At 43.5% G+C, this 17,598-nt stretch overlaps 2 protein-coding genes across 6 annotated transcripts in view; both read right to left on the bottom strand.

The window, feature by feature from the left end:
- Positions 1-8,614, bottom strand: part of LOC134630281 (sodium channel protein type 4 subunit alpha B-like) — a 30,086-nt gene extending 21,472 nt beyond the window's left edge. For 4 of the 5 annotated variants that reach the window (XM_065471433.1, XM_063477435.2, XM_063477433.2 and 1 more), the window contains exons 1-14: positions 8,513-8,614; positions 7,811-7,939; positions 6,424-6,509; positions 5,965-6,165; positions 5,046-5,109; positions 4,828-4,969; positions 4,539-4,739; positions 3,400-3,499; positions 2,992-3,221; positions 2,283-2,354; positions 2,096-2,197; positions 1,681-2,028; positions 1,426-1,591; positions 486-658 (exon numbers count right to left, since the gene is read on the bottom strand). In XM_065471433.1, the coding sequence (XP_065327505.1) occupies positions 486-658; positions 1,426-1,591; positions 1,681-2,028; positions 2,096-2,197; positions 2,283-2,354; positions 2,992-3,221; positions 3,400-3,499; positions 4,539-4,739; positions 4,828-4,969; positions 5,046-5,109; positions 5,965-6,165; positions 6,424-6,509; positions 7,811-7,929 (2,004 nt within the window). In that variant the 5' untranslated portion in view covers positions 7,930-7,939; positions 8,513-8,614. The remainder of the gene's footprint in view (positions 1-485; positions 659-1,425; positions 1,592-1,680; positions 2,029-2,095; positions 2,198-2,282; positions 2,355-2,991; positions 3,222-3,399; positions 3,500-4,538; positions 4,740-4,827; positions 4,970-5,045; positions 5,110-5,964; positions 6,166-6,423; positions 6,510-7,810; positions 7,940-8,512) is intronic. The other variant, XM_063477437.2, reaches the window with a different exon arrangement.
- Positions 8,615-8,716: 102 nt separating this feature from the next.
- On the bottom strand, positions 8,717-16,920 carry LOC134630268 (sodium channel protein type 4 subunit alpha B-like). The gene is made up of 4 exons (XM_063477422.1): positions 16,782-16,920; positions 9,760-9,934; positions 9,528-9,665; positions 8,717-8,848 (listed from the first exon to the last, which is right to left on the bottom strand). The coding sequence occupies exons 1-4, from the start codon at positions 16,868-16,870 to the stop codon at positions 8,717-8,719; spliced, it is 534 nt and encodes a 177-aa protein (XP_063333492.1). The 5' UTR covers positions 16,871-16,920.
- Between the last annotated feature and the right edge of the window lie 678 nt (positions 16,921-17,598).

Here is a 17,598-nt window from a genome sequence, read left to right as displayed (position 1 = left end):
TTTACTGTGTCTGTGAATTCAGGATGGCTGATTTCAGTCCTGTTAACGTCTGATGATCACCTGCAGCTTCTTTAAACTGTTGCAGTGATTTTAACATTAGCAGCTGCTGATGAATTTGAAACTAAAACCTGAACTTTACACGGGCCAGTCGTCTGGTTTAAACCTGTGTGCTGTGGATGTGTGTGTGAAAGCAGTCTGATGGCTCATCGCTGTGTTGCACTCAGTTCATCATAAAGGCACCTGCAGTTATGCTGAAGCTCTGATGATCTCCAGGCTGAGTATTTTACTGCTGCAGTCGCATCGAGTGTGGAGAGATGTTCTTCATGCACAGTGATCACAGTGAGGAAAACAGTCATGTGTAATAATAAATACACAAACATGTTTATCTGCTGTTCGTACTCGAGGCTGAAGCTGCGTCACACATCAGTATTTACTTTTAACATGAAATTCTGCTCTAGGATCAAAAACAGTAGAATCTGCTTTACATGCTGCGTCTCCTTTTCTTGTGCATTTTCAGGCGTCCTAAACTCGATCTCAGCCACAGCGACGGGGGCCTCCCAGGCGGCCATGTTCATGTGGTTATCATCGAGGGTCAGCTGGTCTGAGCTCACAGAGCTTAAGGCCAGATACTCCTCCTTGTTGTCTTTCTTAGTGTCACCTGCAAATGAGGAAAACATGAAAATATTTTAAAATTAAAAGCTCTAAATCTAACACCTAAAAAGACACAGAAATCCAAATACGATCCACAGAAAACAATAAACCACTGATCTGAAATATGAAGGCAACACTGCCTCAAACCTGCAATCTGTCTAATGTCCAGCAGGTGGCGACTCCTCTGGTTGTAAAAGAAACCTGAACATTTGCAAGTATATGAGAAAATGAGCCTCGTGCTCACCTCATCTCTCAGCTCACTAATGAATTTATGGTCTCAGTCACTAGTTTGAAGTCTTGTTGAGGAGAAGGAAGCGCGGGAGGATTTAAGTCGGGACTACAATCCACTTTATATTTTACTACCAATGAGTAGTGAGCAGAGTCCCTCACTGTCGCAGTCAGATCCAGTTTGTAAACATCCAGTTTCAGGCTTCAGGACAGGACTTCACAAACTAAGTCTTAGTCTTAAGTGTATATTTATTTTCCTACTCCTTTTATGTCTATTTATTAGGGTTTTTGCACTGATGTAACTGGAGCCTCGTCGTCTCGTCTCTATATGATGCACGGGATATAGCGAGATGACAATAAAGTTTAGTTTGACTTTGACTAATGTGTTACCTCACCGTGGTTGTGCCAGTGTTATATATACGTTCCATGTTAATAATGCAGACCCCAAAAACAACCATAAAGTACTGGCACAAAACAAGCTGCTTGGATTATTGTGACCTGGATAACTGAGAACCTACAAAGACAAAATATACAAACAAAAACCACCTTTGTGATCTTGGTCAGCGTAGTTCTTCCCCCACAAAGTCCAGATACTCTTGGGGATCCAGGTTCTGGTCTGTTTCATGGTACTCTGCAGGGTGTTTGTTGTTTTGTCTTCTGAATCCACCAGCTGATCATTGATGAACAATAAATTCAGGAAGAGATGTAGGATCTGCAAACAGACCAGGAACTCATTCAGAAACTCCTGATGGACTAAGGTGGACTGGGTCATTCTAGGTTGGTGAGTGTAAAGAGACTCACCAGCAGCTCTCCAACAATCAGGACAATCATGAAGAAGGTCACACACACGCCATCATTCGAGACCTCCATGCAGTCCCATAAAGACTCTAAACACTGTCCACACAAGACCCTGAAGACAAGGATGAAGGTGTGGAAAAAGTCTTCCATGTGCCAACGAGGAAGCTGGCAGTCATAAGAAATGCGACAGACATTAGCTTTGTAGTCCGACTGGAACAGCTGCACGCCCGCCACAGAGAACATGAAGACCGTGATGAAGAGAACCAGAGTCAGGTTCCCCACTGAGGCCCAGACGATCTTCAAAAACATGTGGAGCATCGGCCACCAACGGGCCAGCCTAAACACTCGGAGCTGGACAGACAGAAAGATACGTGAGGACACATGATGATGGTGACGGTAATGGTGATGTTATACTAACCGGAAGAAAACTGTGCATCAAAGATAGACCCTCAACGTCAGCCAGTCCCAGCTGCACCAGAGAAATGATGACGAGGATAAAGTCGAAGATATGCCAGCGCACCTGTAACCACGACAACAAACAATCCCAAATGTTTCTTTGAAAATGGCAGATCGCTGAACTGTTGAGAAGAAACTACAAATTTGACCTGGAAGTATCCATGCAGGCCCAGTGCGACAAGTTTGATGATCATCTCAGCAGCAAAGATCCCATGGAAGACCTGCACAGTTCAAAGGGGTCAGAGGTCACGGGGTAGAAGCATGTTTTGCATCCAATTCATCCAACCATCGGCAGACAGGCAGACGAAAAACCTCGAACACACCGAGCCCCGTGCAGAAGTAGAAGTTCCAACAAAACAATAATTTTCTGTGAAATGTCACACATGATCACTCTGACCAGGCATCACTGTTACTGCAAAAAGACTCACGGTGTTTGAATCAACCTCAGCAAAGCTCCCTCTGAATCCCAGCTTATCTTTACTTTTCTCGAGACTTGCCAGAGGTTTATACTTTACCCCCGTTACATTTTTACTCCACTGCTGCTTTCCCTCTCAGTTATGCAGGTCGTTTACAGGTTTGTACCGTTGGTTCGTTACCATTTGTGATGTAGTCGCTCTGAGTGGACATTTTAAACCACTCTTGCTAGGTGGCTGAAGAACCCGCTAAAAGCATTCATCACTAAATTGGTCATGGAGGCACATCGAAGCAGAACATATGGTCCCTCCAACTGATCAAGTCTAACACCAAACTAAGGGAGCAGAATGGAAAAGTCCTGATTTTAGGCTGCAGTGAACAAGCTGCCATTAAATTAACCAAGTAGGAGATAACAGGATCTGCAGACACCTCTTCAACACTCACCAGATGAGCGATGACCAGGGTCTCTGAGAACTCCTCCATCATAGGGTAATGTTCCATGGCTGTGAAGATGGTGCTAACAATGATGCAGATGATGATGACCAGGTCAAAGAAAGGGTTCGTGATAAAGGTGTGAAACTGCTGTTTGAGCCATCGCCAGCAGCCACAACAGTCCCCCTTCAGGAAGGCGTCAGTGCAGGTGCAGCACAAAGGCCGGTGGTGCTCCTGTGCCTCTGCAACACAAAGCTACTCTGTGAGGCCACAAACTGTGTCAGCATTAAGTTGTCTGCAGAGCCTCGGCTCTTGGTGTTTCTGTACCTGTGAGTGCTCTCAGTGACAGAGCGTGTTGTCCTGTCATGTCCCAATGAAAGAAGGTGGAGGTTAAAGAGGTGGAGGTAAATATCTGTTTACCTTCAACGTGTTCTTGCTTGGTAGCTCGTATACCGGCAGCTGATTTCTTCTTCTGCAGTGAGTCCTGTTGCTCTGGAGTCTCTGCGCTGCTGGAAGCCTGCTGTCCATAACAAAACACCCAAACTCAGTTATGCTAAGACTAAATGACGATTTCAGCAGAGCCATCCCACAGTACTCTGAACAGTTTCCAAACAGGGTTATTTTGTCTCAGAAAGGTCATGGCTGACACAATCAGTTGAGAAGAAGCTGGTGAAAGGTTTTTGGAACAGCTGGATTTTAAATGCACACTGGCATCAGCTGCCGACAGGTCTGCAGGATCGGTCACATGCTAGACACAGAAGGAAGGATATTTTGATGAAGAATAGGACGTGTTTGATATATGAACAGAACTAAAGCCTGATAATAGACCTACTCGTGTTATTCCAGTACATTTTGTACAGCTGTGGCATGTTTTAGCAACACTGGCAACACCTGGGCCTAGTGTGCCAGTGCTCTACGAAAGCTGCCAGAGCTCAGCTGTTGTTGTGTCTCTCCTCCTAGAGATACCTTCTTTGGGTATCTTTGGGTTTTGGTTTGGTGTCTTGCGCTAAACAACATTGTACATCCTACTTCTTCACTTATGCACCAACTCAAACCACTGACTGTACTGACTACACACCCCATGGTTAGCTTATATTGTTTCTTTCTTTCAAAGTAAAACATTTTTAATTGGCATTGGTATGTCTCCCTTTTGTCGTGGCCATGGAGCCTGACAACCTGCTCACTGAGGTAGAAGAAGAAAGGGCTGTAAGTTAGGTAGACGTAAAAAAGTTGCACCTGTAACATGTGACACAAGGTTCAGTAAATAAGAAACGACTTTATTCCCGTGTGTGGACCATTGATTCCTGCTTTTGTGTTTTTGAAGGTGCAGCACCCAGTCCAGGGGAGGATGTGGTATTGTGTTAGCAAACACCTGAATGCTCCACAGCAAACTGACAAATTCTGCTGTTAAAGAGGTGCACACACTTACTGATGACCAACCAATGAACTGAATCTGATTAGATTTGATTAGTATTTGGCTGCTCATTGTCCTCCTAATTCCTGTGGAAGCAGTGAGAGTGGACTTGTTGTTCTAATGACTACAGAGATTCCTTACTGACCTCCTCCTCTCTCCTCTTCAGCACCTCCACAATCCGTCCGAACTCCTCTTCTCTTTGTATGGCCTCGGTACCTTGAGCCTCTTCTTGCTCCGCTCGTGTCATGACAACCACCGCCAAAATGAGACTGAGCAGGAAGAAACAACCCGGGAAGAAGACGAGCAGAAAGACGATCAGATAGGATTTTCCTGCAGCTCGCAACGTCTGCAAAGGGACAGACAGGTGAGAGAAACAGATGAGACAACCGGAGTACTGGGAGGAGCCTGCGTGTGGTCATCAGTGAGTTACTGACCAACTGCATCAGGCCTTCCCAGAAGTCATGCATCATGAGTCTGAAAAGTGACAGCAGAGACCAGAAAAACGAGTCGTAGCTGGTGTATCCGAAGTTTGGGTTACTTCCTGCTTTCACACAGTTGAAACCGTCTGGACAGCGCCTGAACACATCATCACAGTTTGTTTTTATTGCTGTTGTTGTCAGTGAATGAAAGAGATGCACTCATGTTTACTTACTCAGCATCTGACTGGTTTCCACACACCAGAGGATCAGGATGTCCAGGAATGTAGTAATAGTTTTCTAGAAGCCAGACAGACAGACATCCAAACTGTACAAACACATCACGTTTCACCTTTCTAATTTAACCTCCTAAGGCCCGAACTCTTCCACGACATGCATTTCTAATTTCTCTTTGATATTTGGGCATATTGGGGCCCGATGAATGTAAAAACAAAGAATTTCCAGATTTTTTTTTTACCTTATTTTTGTTTTTAAGACAAATATGAGACACAAATGAGGATATTCATTTAAAATTTTGATAGAACAGTAGCAGTATAATGTCCTCGTAAGTGGATATCACCCCATGTAGAGCAAAATTGAGTATTTTGGTCAAAATAACCAAAAATGTGATGTCCACATATGTGGACGGCAGGCCCTAGGAGGTTAAGGGCAGGGGTGGCAACGATGACAGGTGGTGAAGTCTGCACTACAAAGCCAGCTGAACATACTCAGGATATCTATCTAATACCAGGATCAATCCATGCAGAGCCCCAGGTCCTGATAACATCCCTGGACGAGCACTGAGGGACTGTGCTGCAGAACTGTCTTCACGGACATGTTTAATACATCACTGAGCCAGGAAACACTCTCAATAACAGATTAAAGGTCACATTGAGGCTGTAATGTTCAGCATCTACATTATTGTGGGTGATTTTAAAATCTGATAACAACAAATAAAACTGTTTTTTGACTTTTTGTTTTTGGACTGAAGACTTTTCCTCAGAGGTTCACCTGATTTCACATGAGATCTTGAGGGCACGTCTCTTTCCACTGCTTTCATTGTAATGTTGGAAGAAGACCTGCGAGTCAGCCATCTAACTGTCTTAAAAACACAAAGGCTAACCTGCCAATCAGGATGTGGTACGACCATCATACCTGGAGAGGTGGTGTGGTTGTGGAAATCCAATTCTGTCGTGTTTGTGTTCATCGACCAGATGACACATTTGTTTTTCAGGGTTCCCATGAAGAGCTGTAAACCAATCATAGCCAAGATGCTCAGGCAGAACACCGTCAGGATGATGACACAATCAAGCCTCTTCACCGATTGGACAAGAGCCTCAACCGTCTTCTTCAGACCTGTAAAGACAGCCCCACGCTGTCAATACAAGTCGCTCGCACACACACACACACACACACACACACATACACACACACAGACACACACAGACTCACACACACACACACACACACACACACACACACTCACACAGACACACACACACACACACACAGACACACACAGACGCACACAGACTCACACACACACACACACACACACACACACACACTCACACACACACTCACACACACACTCACACACACACAGACACACACCTTGGCTGCATGTGAAGATCTTCAGCAGCAGAGAAATCGTCTCCAGCACAGCAAACTTCCCCAAATCTACGAACTGTGACACCAATCTGAGACACAGAGTCATCATCATCACCACCTTCATCATCATCATCATGAAGCAGTGATTAAAGCAGCTGTAAAACATAAAGAGACATTTACAGCTGAGCAGGAAAAAGCCAAAGTGTGTCGAGCAGAACATACAGAAGCAAAAGCGGTGATAAGGACGTGACAGTTAGAGTGTCCTAACATAAATCTAAAAACTTTATCAGTGACAAAGGTCGAGGAGACATACACAGGAAAGCAGAGCAGCACAGCGAGCGTTCAGCTACAGGACGTTAGCTTGTTACCAAGCCTTACGAAACATCAAGAGTCTCTGTGTGGTCAGTTTAATGGGACAGTGTTTGATGTCAGCCTGGATTCAAACACTGAAAGAGTCCGAAACCTAAACAAGGAGTTTCAGTGCCTGAACCAAGGAACAACTAAACCCGAAATATAAGGGTAATAACAAAGGAATGGCCCCGGGGCAGACCCAGGACATCATGGAGAGATCTCGGCTTCTCTGCTTAGGCAGCTGCCCCTGCAACCCAGCTTCAGATAAGCAGAAGAAAACTGGATGGATGGATGTGGTGGTGAAAGCAGCAAAAAGATCATTTTCACCTTTACAGCTGGAAAAAGCCCACCTTATTTGCACGGACATGGATCTATAGATATGAGAGCACACTGACAAGAACTGTGTTGGTGTAACTGTAAAGGTCACGTCCAGCATTGAGTGGATTCAATCGGTGGATCACATTTCTTGAGTATTTTCTCAGCTGCAGTGAGCCTTGTTATTCAGGACTGAGAGGCTCTTATTGTGAAGGCTCTTTTATACTGTTTCCTGATTTTTGGATCATGTTAATCTGTAACCAACATTAAAGAAGTGAACAAAGATGAGCTCTTCCGTTTACAAACTCACAGTATAAGCAGTCCTAATTGTACCTCATCAGTGAGTAGCTTGGAGAGATACTTTCAGCAGCGACAACTTGAAGTGATCATTTTCTGTATGACTAATCAGTCTGGCTCGATTAGCAGCACCTGGCTGCTGCTTACCCTCTTAATTCCCATGAAGGGAGTAAGACTGGACTTGGTTTTTCTCAGGATCATCCTGTGAAAACTTTCTTTTCCAATGACTGTACATGTCGGAGAATCACGGCAGAGAAGTAAGTCCACCAACTTCATGTCAGCCGTTTTCCAATAAATCTAAAACAGATTACACTGAATTTTGTTTTTGCAACCTGAAGTTGCCCCCTGCTGGTCATTAGAAAGAATGCAGATTTAAGGCTTTACATAGAGTCTGTGTGAGAGTGTGAGGTGTGTTATTGAGCCTTACAGGGTGCTGATGATGATGATGTCCAGCCAGTTCCAGGGATCTCTGAGGAAGGTGAAGCGTCCCACACAGAAGCCTCTCGCCACGACTTTCACCAGAGCCTCAAACATGAAGATGGCCATGTACACGTACCTGTTCACATACATGTGAGACAGAGAGCTTTCACACCAGCTCACGGTTCTTGCCCAAGGATACTTTGGCATGCAGACTGGAGTAGGCAGGGACTGAACCGCCAAACTTTCAGTTAGCTAGTTTGAGTTGGGTCTACCTCCCGAGCTACAGCCAGCCCAAGACAGTAAAAGTATTTCCATTATATTGAAGAGGAGGCAAACACTCCCACAGCAGATCTCTCCAAAATGGACAAACATCACAACAGGCCCTTTAAGCCGTCTCTTAATTGTCTGAATGACAAATCTGTTCACATATCAGAACACTCTGAGCATTTCCTGTCTCGACAACAGCGAGCAAAGTCAGTTTGACCTTTACAGACCTCTGTGTGCTGCTGCTGTCAGACTGAGGACAGACTGAGGACAGACTGGCTCTTTGTCTTTGAGCCTTAGCATGGATTTAGACTTTAAAACCATTCTCATGCTGTGACTCATCGATGTTGCCATCAACAGCCCACATCTGTTCATCACTTTGTCGTGTTTTTCTGCTCCTGATGAATGATCTGTGTGTGTGTGTGTGTGTGTGTGTGTAACTCACTCCACTACAGGAAAGTTGAACCGCAGAACACCGAAGCTCAGGATCGCCAGTAGGATGAATATACTGAAGAAAGTGTGAGAGTTCAGGGAAACCTCACCTGTCATCTCTAATCCACAATACAAATCAAATCTAATCCAGATTAACTTGGACACATGGTCCAGAGAGCTAAAACCTGACCACACAGAGGCTCCTGACACTATGACATCATAAAGGATATGGATGAAGAAGGGTCTTGATGGCGAGGGTCCTCAACGGGTTGAATGGACTCAGCAGGTAACAAGACGAGTCAGCACTAAACCTGTTAATGATGTTTCCTTTACTGAGAACCACGAAGGTCTGCAGAGAGACAGGTGAGGGACAGACATGTGAGAGACAGACAGGTGAGGGACAGACAGGTGAGAGACAAACAAGTAAGGGACAGACGGGTGAGGGACTGAAAAACAGGTCAGTGACAGACAGGTGAGGAACAGACAAGTCAGGGACAGAGAAGCAGGTGAGATACAGACAGGTGAGGGACTGACAGGTGAGGGACAGACAGACGGGTGAGGGACAGACAGGTAAGAGACAGACAGACGGGTGAGGGACAGGTAGGTAGGGGACAGACAGGTGAGGGACAGACAGACGGGTGAGGGACAGACAGGTAAGAGACAGACAGACGGGTGAGGGACAGGCAGGTAAGAGACAGACAGACGGGTGAGGGACAGGCAGGTAAGAGACAGACAGACAGGTGAGGGACAGGTAGGTAGGGGACAGACAGGTGAGGGACAGACAGACGGGTGAGGGACAGACAGGTAAGAGACAGACAGACGGGCGAGGGACAGGCAGGTAAGAGACAGACAGACGGGTGAGGGACAGGCAGGTAGGGGACAGACAGGTGAGGGACAGACAGACGGGTGAGGGACAGGCAGGTAAGAGACAGACAAGTAAGAGACAGACAGACGGGTGAGGGACAGGCAGGTGAGGGAGAGACAGACGGGTGAGGGACAGGCAGGTGAGGGACAGACAGGTCAGAGACCTTCCGTGATTGGTAGAAGGGATCTAGATCCTCCAATGGGGTGTTGAGAAGCTGAGGGGGTGGGTCCCCATAGATCAAGGGGAGGGACTTCCCAGTCTCCAGGTGAGCAGCTGGTTTGGGCAGGTTTTTCTCAGTTACCTAGGTTACACACAGGACCTTCCTGTCATACAGTTGATTAGAAGTATCAAGTGCCCTCATTAGTTATCAGTTATTGACAGAAGTTGATCAGTACCCGTTTGTCCTTCCATGTCTTTCGCTCCTTTGCCTCAGCTACATGTTGTTGTTGGACTTCCTGTGAGGCTGTCGTGAAGTGTCTGAAGACCTCCGTACCCACAGGTGGCAGCAGAGACACCATGCTGTCATCCTGCAGTGCCGCCCGGATCTGGTTGTCACCTAGCAGCAGGGTTCTACGGGGAAAATAGGGATGGCATTTTGGTGTTTTGATCGGACTGTCATGAGACGGGTTAGTTTCACTGTTTGAAACTAACCCGTCTCATGATGGTCCGATTATTTAGAAAACATTCAGTAACTTGTGAGCACACAGAGATACAAGCCCGAGCTAACGCTAACGGGTTTACTTTAGGGGGGCGCCACAGACCGCACAAGTTTAGAAATCAGTTAAATGTATATGTATGAAATTCATTTCGTCAGATTTAAGGCACCAGACATGGGCAAGTAATGTGTTACTGTAATCCGATTACTTTTTTAAATTAACAAGTAATATAAGGGAATACTATTGCAACAAAAATAATTATATTACTGTTACTTTCACGTAAGCACGCTGCGTTACTAAACAGTGATTTTGTTTGTGAGAGTATCTCATGACAATGACATAAGAGCGTGCGACATTCATGGTAACAGACGTGTGCAGATCAACAATGGATAATATTGAGTGATGGAGTGAGGACGACCACGCAGCATTTAAAGCGTGGAAGTAATCACATTACTTTGAGTTTAAATCTGTAAAAAGTGACAGCAACATTAGCGTCCACTGTACACTCTCTGTGGGAAGAAAACTTCTTTCTACAGCGAAAAATTAAACTTCAAATCTGAGCGAGCAGCGAGCATGCTGCCACGGGAATGTGACACTCACAGAGAAACCCCCGGATCCTCCCACTGACATGACCACAGTGGGCAAACCTCCACCCGCCCCACTCCTGCTAAACAGGTCACAATAGATTTAAGAGCTGCTGAATCTTTGATTTTATTTATTTTCTGCTGTGTTTTACTTGCATTTCTTTGAAAGAGTGTAAACACAAAACATGATTTTATTTTATATGCTTGAATATGCATAACATAGGTTTAAATGTTTAACAATTTCTTCAAGTCAAAGACAGCTGCATATAATTTAATTGTTGCTTAATGCAATGTGCATAAAGTTAAAAGAAAACTAATGAAACATTTTTTTAAAAGAGGCTTTTCCATTTGAAACTTGGTGTTTCGCTCGCTTTGTGGTAGAGTATCACTTCCTGTTCCTGCTCAAACACAGTGGTGTTTCTGAGTAGCTTTTCTGCTTAGCAATTTAATTGAAATCTTTTGATACATCCCTTTTTCATAGTATAATCTTAACGTGCTTCATCTGAATCACCCTTTCTGTGTGCTCACTACCTAATTTATAGCCAAAGTATTCACTCACTGTCTCTTTACTGTTTCGCTAGCTTAGCTTAGCTCGTAGCCGACTCGTTAGCACCATGGCTACTTCACCTGTCCCTGTTGCACTTTCCTGCTCATTGTGTCAGATGTTTAGTTACTCCTCGGCCTCCTTTAGCAGTAATGATACCTGTAACAAATGTAGCATATTTGCAGCTCTGGAGGCCAGGATTACTGAATTGGAGACTCGGCTTCGCACCCTTCATTCACCCGTAGCTAGCCAGGCCCCTGTAGCTGGTGCAGCCGACGATAGCGTAGGCCCCGCTAGCTCTCCCCCGGCAGACCCCAAGCAGCTGGGGAAAGAGGGCGGCTGGGTGACGGTGAGGAGGAAGCATAGTCTTAAACAGAAGCCCCAGGTACACCACCAACCTGTTCATGTGTCTAACCGTTTTTCCCCACTCGGCGACACACCCGCCGGGGGTCAAACTCTGGTAATTGGTGATTCTGTTCTCAGACATGTGAAGCTAGAGACACCGGCAACCATAGTCAATTGTCTTCCAGGGGCCAGAGCAGGCGACATTGAAGGAAATTTAAAACTGCTGGCTAAGGGTAAACGTAAATTCAGTAAGATCATAATTCACGTCGGCACTAATGACACCCGGTTACGCCAATCGGAGGTCACTAAAATCAATATTGAATCGGTGTGTAACTTTGCCAAAACAATGTCGGACTCTGTAGTTTTCTCTGGTCCCCTCCCCAATCAGACCAGGAGTGACATGTTTAGCCGCATGTTCTCCTTAAATTGCTGGCTGTCTGAGTGGTGTCCCAGAAACGATGTGGGCTTCATAGATAATTGGCAAACCTTCTGGAGGAAACCTGGTTTTGTTAGGAGAGACGGCATCCATCCCACTTTGGATGGAGCAGCTCTCATTTCTAGAAATATGGACCAATTTATTAAACCCCCCAAAATATGACTATCCAGAGTTGGGACCAGGAAGCAGAGTTGCAGTCTTACACGCCTCTCTGCAGCTTCTCTCCTCCTGCTACCCCCCAAAAACCCATCTCCATAGAGACTGTGTCAGCTCCCAAAAAGACAAAAAACAAACCAAAAACCAGCAATAAACAACTTAAACATAAAAAATCAAAAAGAAAGAACAATACAGAATCCACATCTGAACCAAAGAGTAAAACAGTGAAATGTGGATTATTAAATATTAGGTCTCTCTCCTCCAAGTCTCTGTTAGTACATGACTTAATAATTGACCAACAAATCGATTTACTCTGCCTTACAGAAACCTGGTTGCAGCAGGATGATTATGTTAGTTTAAATGAATCAACACCCCCGAGTCATTCTAACTACCAGAAACCTCGAAGCACAGGCCGAGGGGGCGGTGTGGCAGCAATTTTTCACACCAGTCTATTAATTAACGAAAGACCAAGACAGACTTTTAATTCATTTGAAAGCCTGATGCTTAGCCTCGTCCAACCCAGCTGTAAAACTCAGAAACCAGTCTTACTTGTTATCATCTATCGTCCACCTGGGCCTTACACAGAGTTTCTCTCTAATTTCTCAGACTTTTTATCTGATTTAGTGCTCAGCTCAGATAAAATAATTATTGTGGGTGATTTTAACATCCATGTAGATGCTAAAAATGACAGCCTCAACATTGCATTTAATCTGTTATTAGACTCAATTGGCTTCTCTCAAAATGTAAAAGAACCCACCCACCACTTTAATCACACTCTAGATCTTGTTTTAACATATGGCATAGAAACTGAACATTTAACAGTGTTTCCTGAAAACCCTCTGCTGTCTGATCATTTCCTGATAACATTTACATTTACAATGATTGATTACACAGCAGTGGAGAGTAGACTTTATCACAGTAGATGTCTTTCTGAAAGTGCTGTAACTAAGTTTAAGAATATAATCCACCCACTGTTATCATCTTCAATGCCCTGTACCAACACAGAGCAGAGCAGCTATCTGAACGCTACTCCAACAGAGGTCGATTATCTTGTTAATAATTTTACCTCCTCACTACGTACGACTCTGGATACTGTAGCTCCAGTGAAAACTAAGGCCTCAAATCCGAAGTCCCTGACTCCGTGGTATAATTCTCAAACACGTAGCCTAAAGCAGATAACTCGTAAGCTGGAGAGGAAATGGCGTGTCACAAATTTAGAGGATCATCATTTAGCCTTGAGAAATAGTTTGCTGCTTTATAAGAAAGCCCTCCGCAAAGCCAGAACATCTTACTATTCGTCACTGATTGAAGAAAATAAGAACAACCCCAGGTTTCTCTTCAGCACTGTAGCCAGGCTGACAAAAAGTCAGAGCTCTACTGAGCCAACCATCCCTTTAATGTTAACTAGTAATGACTTCATGAACTTCTTCAGAAATAAAATTTTAATCATTAGAGAAAAAATTACCAATAATCATCCCACAGATGTAATATTATCTACAGCTACTTTTAGTACCATTGATGTTAAGTTAGACTCTTTTTCTCCAATCGATCTGTCTGAGTTAACTTCAATAATTAATTCCTCCAAACCATCAACGTGTCTTTTAGACCCCATTCCTACAACACTGCTTAAAGAAGTCCTGCCATTAATTAATTCTTCAATCTTAAATATAATCAACCTATCTCTAATAATTTGCTATGTACCACAGGCCTTCAAGGTGGCTGTAGTTAAACCCTTACTTAAAAAGCAATCTCTAGACCCAGCTGTCTTAGCTAATTATAGGCCAATCTCCAACCTTCCTTTCATATCAAAAATCCTTGAAAGAGTAGTTGTCAAACAGCTAACAGATCATCTGCAGAGGAATGGCTTATTTGAAGAGTTTCAGTCAGGTTTCAGAGCTCATCACAGCACAGAAACAGCTTTAGTGAAGGTTACAAATGATCTTCTTATGGCCTCTGACAGTGGACTCATCTCTGTGCTTGTCCTGCTAGACCTCAGTGCAGCGTTCCATACTGTCGACCATAATATCCTATTAGAGTGATTAGAGCACGCTGTAGGTATTAAAGGTACTGCACTGCAGTGGTTTGTATCATATCTATCTAATAGACTCCAATTTGTTCAAGTAAATGAAGAGTCCTCTTCACACACTAAGATCTATTATGGTGTTCCTCAGGGTTCAGTGCTAGGACCAATTCTATTTACATTATACATGCTTCCCCTAGGCAGCATCATTAGAAGACATAGCATAAATTTTCACTGCTATGCAGATGATACGCAGCTCTATCTGTCCATGAAGCCAGGTAACACACACCAATTAGTCAAACTGCAGGAATGTCTTAAAGACATAAAGACCTGGATGGCCGCTAACTTTCTGCTTCTTAATTCAGATCAAACTGAGGTTATTGTACTCGGCCCTGAAAATCTTAGAAATATGGTATCTAACCAGATTCTTACTCTGGATGGCATTACCTTGGCCTCCAGTAATGCTGTGAGGAACCTTGGAGACATTTTTGACCAGGACATGTCCTTCAACGCACATATTAAACAAATATGTAAGACTGCTTTCTTCCATTTGCGCAACATCTCTAAAATTAGAAATATCCTGTCTCAGAGTGACGCTGAAAAACTAGTTCATGCCTTCATTACTTCCAGGCTGGACTATTGTAATTCTTTATTATCAGGATGTCCTAAAAACTCGCTGAAAAGTCTTCAGCTAATCCAAAATGCTGCAGCAAGAGTCCTGACAGGGACTAGGAAGAGAGAGCAGATTTCTCCTGTTTTGGCTTCCCTTCATTGGCTTCCTGTTAAATCCAGAATTGAATTCAAAATCCTGCTCCTCACTTACAAGGTCTTAAATAATCAGGCCCCATCTTATCTTAATGACCTTGTAGTACCATATCACCCTATTAGAGCACTTCGCTCTCGCTCTGCAGGCCTACTTGTTGTCCCTAGGGTATTTAAAAGTAGAATGGGAGGGAGAGCCTTCAGTTTTCAGGCCCCTCTTCTGTGGAACCAGCTTCCAGTTTGGATTCAGGAGACAGACACTATCTCTACTTTCAAGATTAGGCTTAAAACTTTCCTTTTTGCTAAAGCATATAGTTAGGGCTGGACCAGGTGACCCTGAATCCTCCCTTAGTTATGCTGCAATAGACGTAGGCTGCCGGGGATTCCCATGATGCATCGAGTTTTTCCTTTCCAGTCACCTTCTCACTCACTATGTGTTAATAGACCTCTCTGCATCGAATCATATCTGTTATTAATCTCTGTCTCTCTTCCACAGCATGTCTTTCATCCTGTTTTCCTTCTTTCACCCCAACCGGTCGCAGCAGATGGCCCCGCCCCTCCCTGAGCCTGGTTCTGCCGGAGGTTTCTTCCTGTTAAAAGGGAGTTTTTCCTTCCCACTGTCACCAAAGTGCTTGCACATAGGGGGTCATATGATATGATTGTTGGGTTTTTCTCTGTATTTAATATTGTGCTATCTACTGTACAATATAAAGCGCCTTGAGGCGACTTTTGTTGTGATTTGGCGCTATATAAATAAAATTGAATTGAATTGAATTGAAATTGAATTGATTCAATTTTCTATGCTGGATTATGCAGAAAAAATAGAATTTGCTGGAAGCTCTATTGCTTTATAACATATTCAGGTTGTGTATCATGTTTTTGAAAAGTAACTAAGTAACTAATTATTTTTGAAAATAAGTAATCAGTAATTAGTAACTAATTACTTTTTTGGAGAAGTAATCAGTAATTGATTACTTTTTCCAAGTAACTTGACCAACACTGCCAGTGACTCATTAAACTGGGTAGAGCGTCTTATATCTAAGTTATGAAACATTTTACATCACACAAGCTACAGAAATGGGTGAGGGTTACAGTGAGGTCAGTTAACATCAGATCATCTTTACTTTGACAAAACCTCCAATGAAGAGGAGTTTTATTTATTTATTGTTTGATTTTTTTTTAATCAACTTAACACTTTGCTGTCTTTTAAATTTCTGCCTGTGATGTTACGTAAGTTACGTAAGGCTTCCTCTTCACACATTCAGGATTCTTGACGTGCAGTTGTACCTATCAAGAGTGCGTAGCTGTACGTGTGTTTTTATGTGTTCATTGAGGAAAACTTTGCAGAGATGTGAATGATAAAGAACAAAGGCTGTCTTAAATACAAAATCAATACAAATCCTTTCTGAAATCCTCTGCCGCCCACCTGATCCAGCCCTAACGATATACTTTATCAAAAGGGAAGTTTTAAGCCTAATTGTAAAAGTAAAGAGGGTGCCTGTCTCCTGAATTCAAACTGGGATAACACAAATACTGCATATTGTCCCCTGCACGCTCTGCCCCTCTTTCCTCTCCACTCTCGGATGCTGAAACTCTCAAATAAAAGCAAAAATCAAAAGGAAGAAACCTTAAAAAGAAACATATGAAGCATCAATTTTGATCCATATAACCATATATCCACCTGCTTTATGTGCCAATAACACAGTTTTATTGGTATTTTCATAGTATTTCATTACTTTTTTTGCTAAAGCAATGCTTCTAAAAAAATATCCTCCATTGTCATTGTAATAGTAATTATAATAGTAATAACATTTTCGGATTGCAGTTCTAAACCAAGGAAGGAGTGCAGGTTTGTGAACCAAAGTGTGTCACTGTCCCACACGTTTCACTGAAACCAGTTTAAATCAGACTTACAGCTGTGAAGGATTCAGCCTCAGCTGATTGGCTCTCCTCACCAGCGCGCCTCTCTCCTTCGTTCTGCTCCAGAGATCAAAAAAAGACATTTTTCTGTCTTCAGCGTCCCACCTCTCTCTGATACAGCTCTGTCTGTCTCTCTGTCTGAATCTGTCTGTTTTCAGTGATCAGCTCTCTGCTCCAGCTGTTTGTTAATGGCTCCTCCCACATTAGTTACAACACACAAACACACACACACACACACACAAAGAAACAGATGTAGGAACTGTGTTCTCCCAAAGAGACTCCCACATCCTGATTTCCTGGAAAGTCTCTCTATCACACACACACACACACACACACACACACACACGCACACACACACACACACACACACACACACACAAAAATGAAGCTGTTGGTTGTTTGATATGAACTCTGTTCCTCTGTGGATAAAAACATCTGAGCCATTCTGTCTACTGATTTCATCCTCCCCTGAAAACCCATCTGACAGACTCACTCTGCACATTTTCAGTTAGATTTCTGTCTTTTTTAACTCATTCTTGGCTTCACATTCCTCATCACCTACTTATTACTGCTTGTTGTGTTTCATCCTAAACATCAAACTATGTCCTCATCAAACAGCTGCTGGCATTTTCCACGATTTTCATAATAAATTTCATAACTGTGACAAAATTATTAAAAAAAGTTCACTGCATACTTTCCTATTGTGATATCCACAGGAACAAAACCCAACTATGTAATTTCTGGAGAAACCGTGGTGGGATTGTTGCTACTGTTGGACTCTTTGTTCCTGGTTGCAGCTAAAAAGTTGGAG

This window comes from Pelmatolapia mariae, linkage group LG7 (assembly GCF_036321145.2).
Source record: "Pelmatolapia mariae isolate MD_Pm_ZW linkage group LG7, Pm_UMD_F_2, whole genome shotgun sequence".
Lineage (NCBI taxonomy): Eukaryota > Metazoa > Chordata > Actinopteri > Cichliformes > Cichlidae > Pelmatolapia > Pelmatolapia mariae.
Note: the sequence above shows the minus strand (reverse complement) of the source record. Positions and strands in the feature narration are given on the sequence as shown.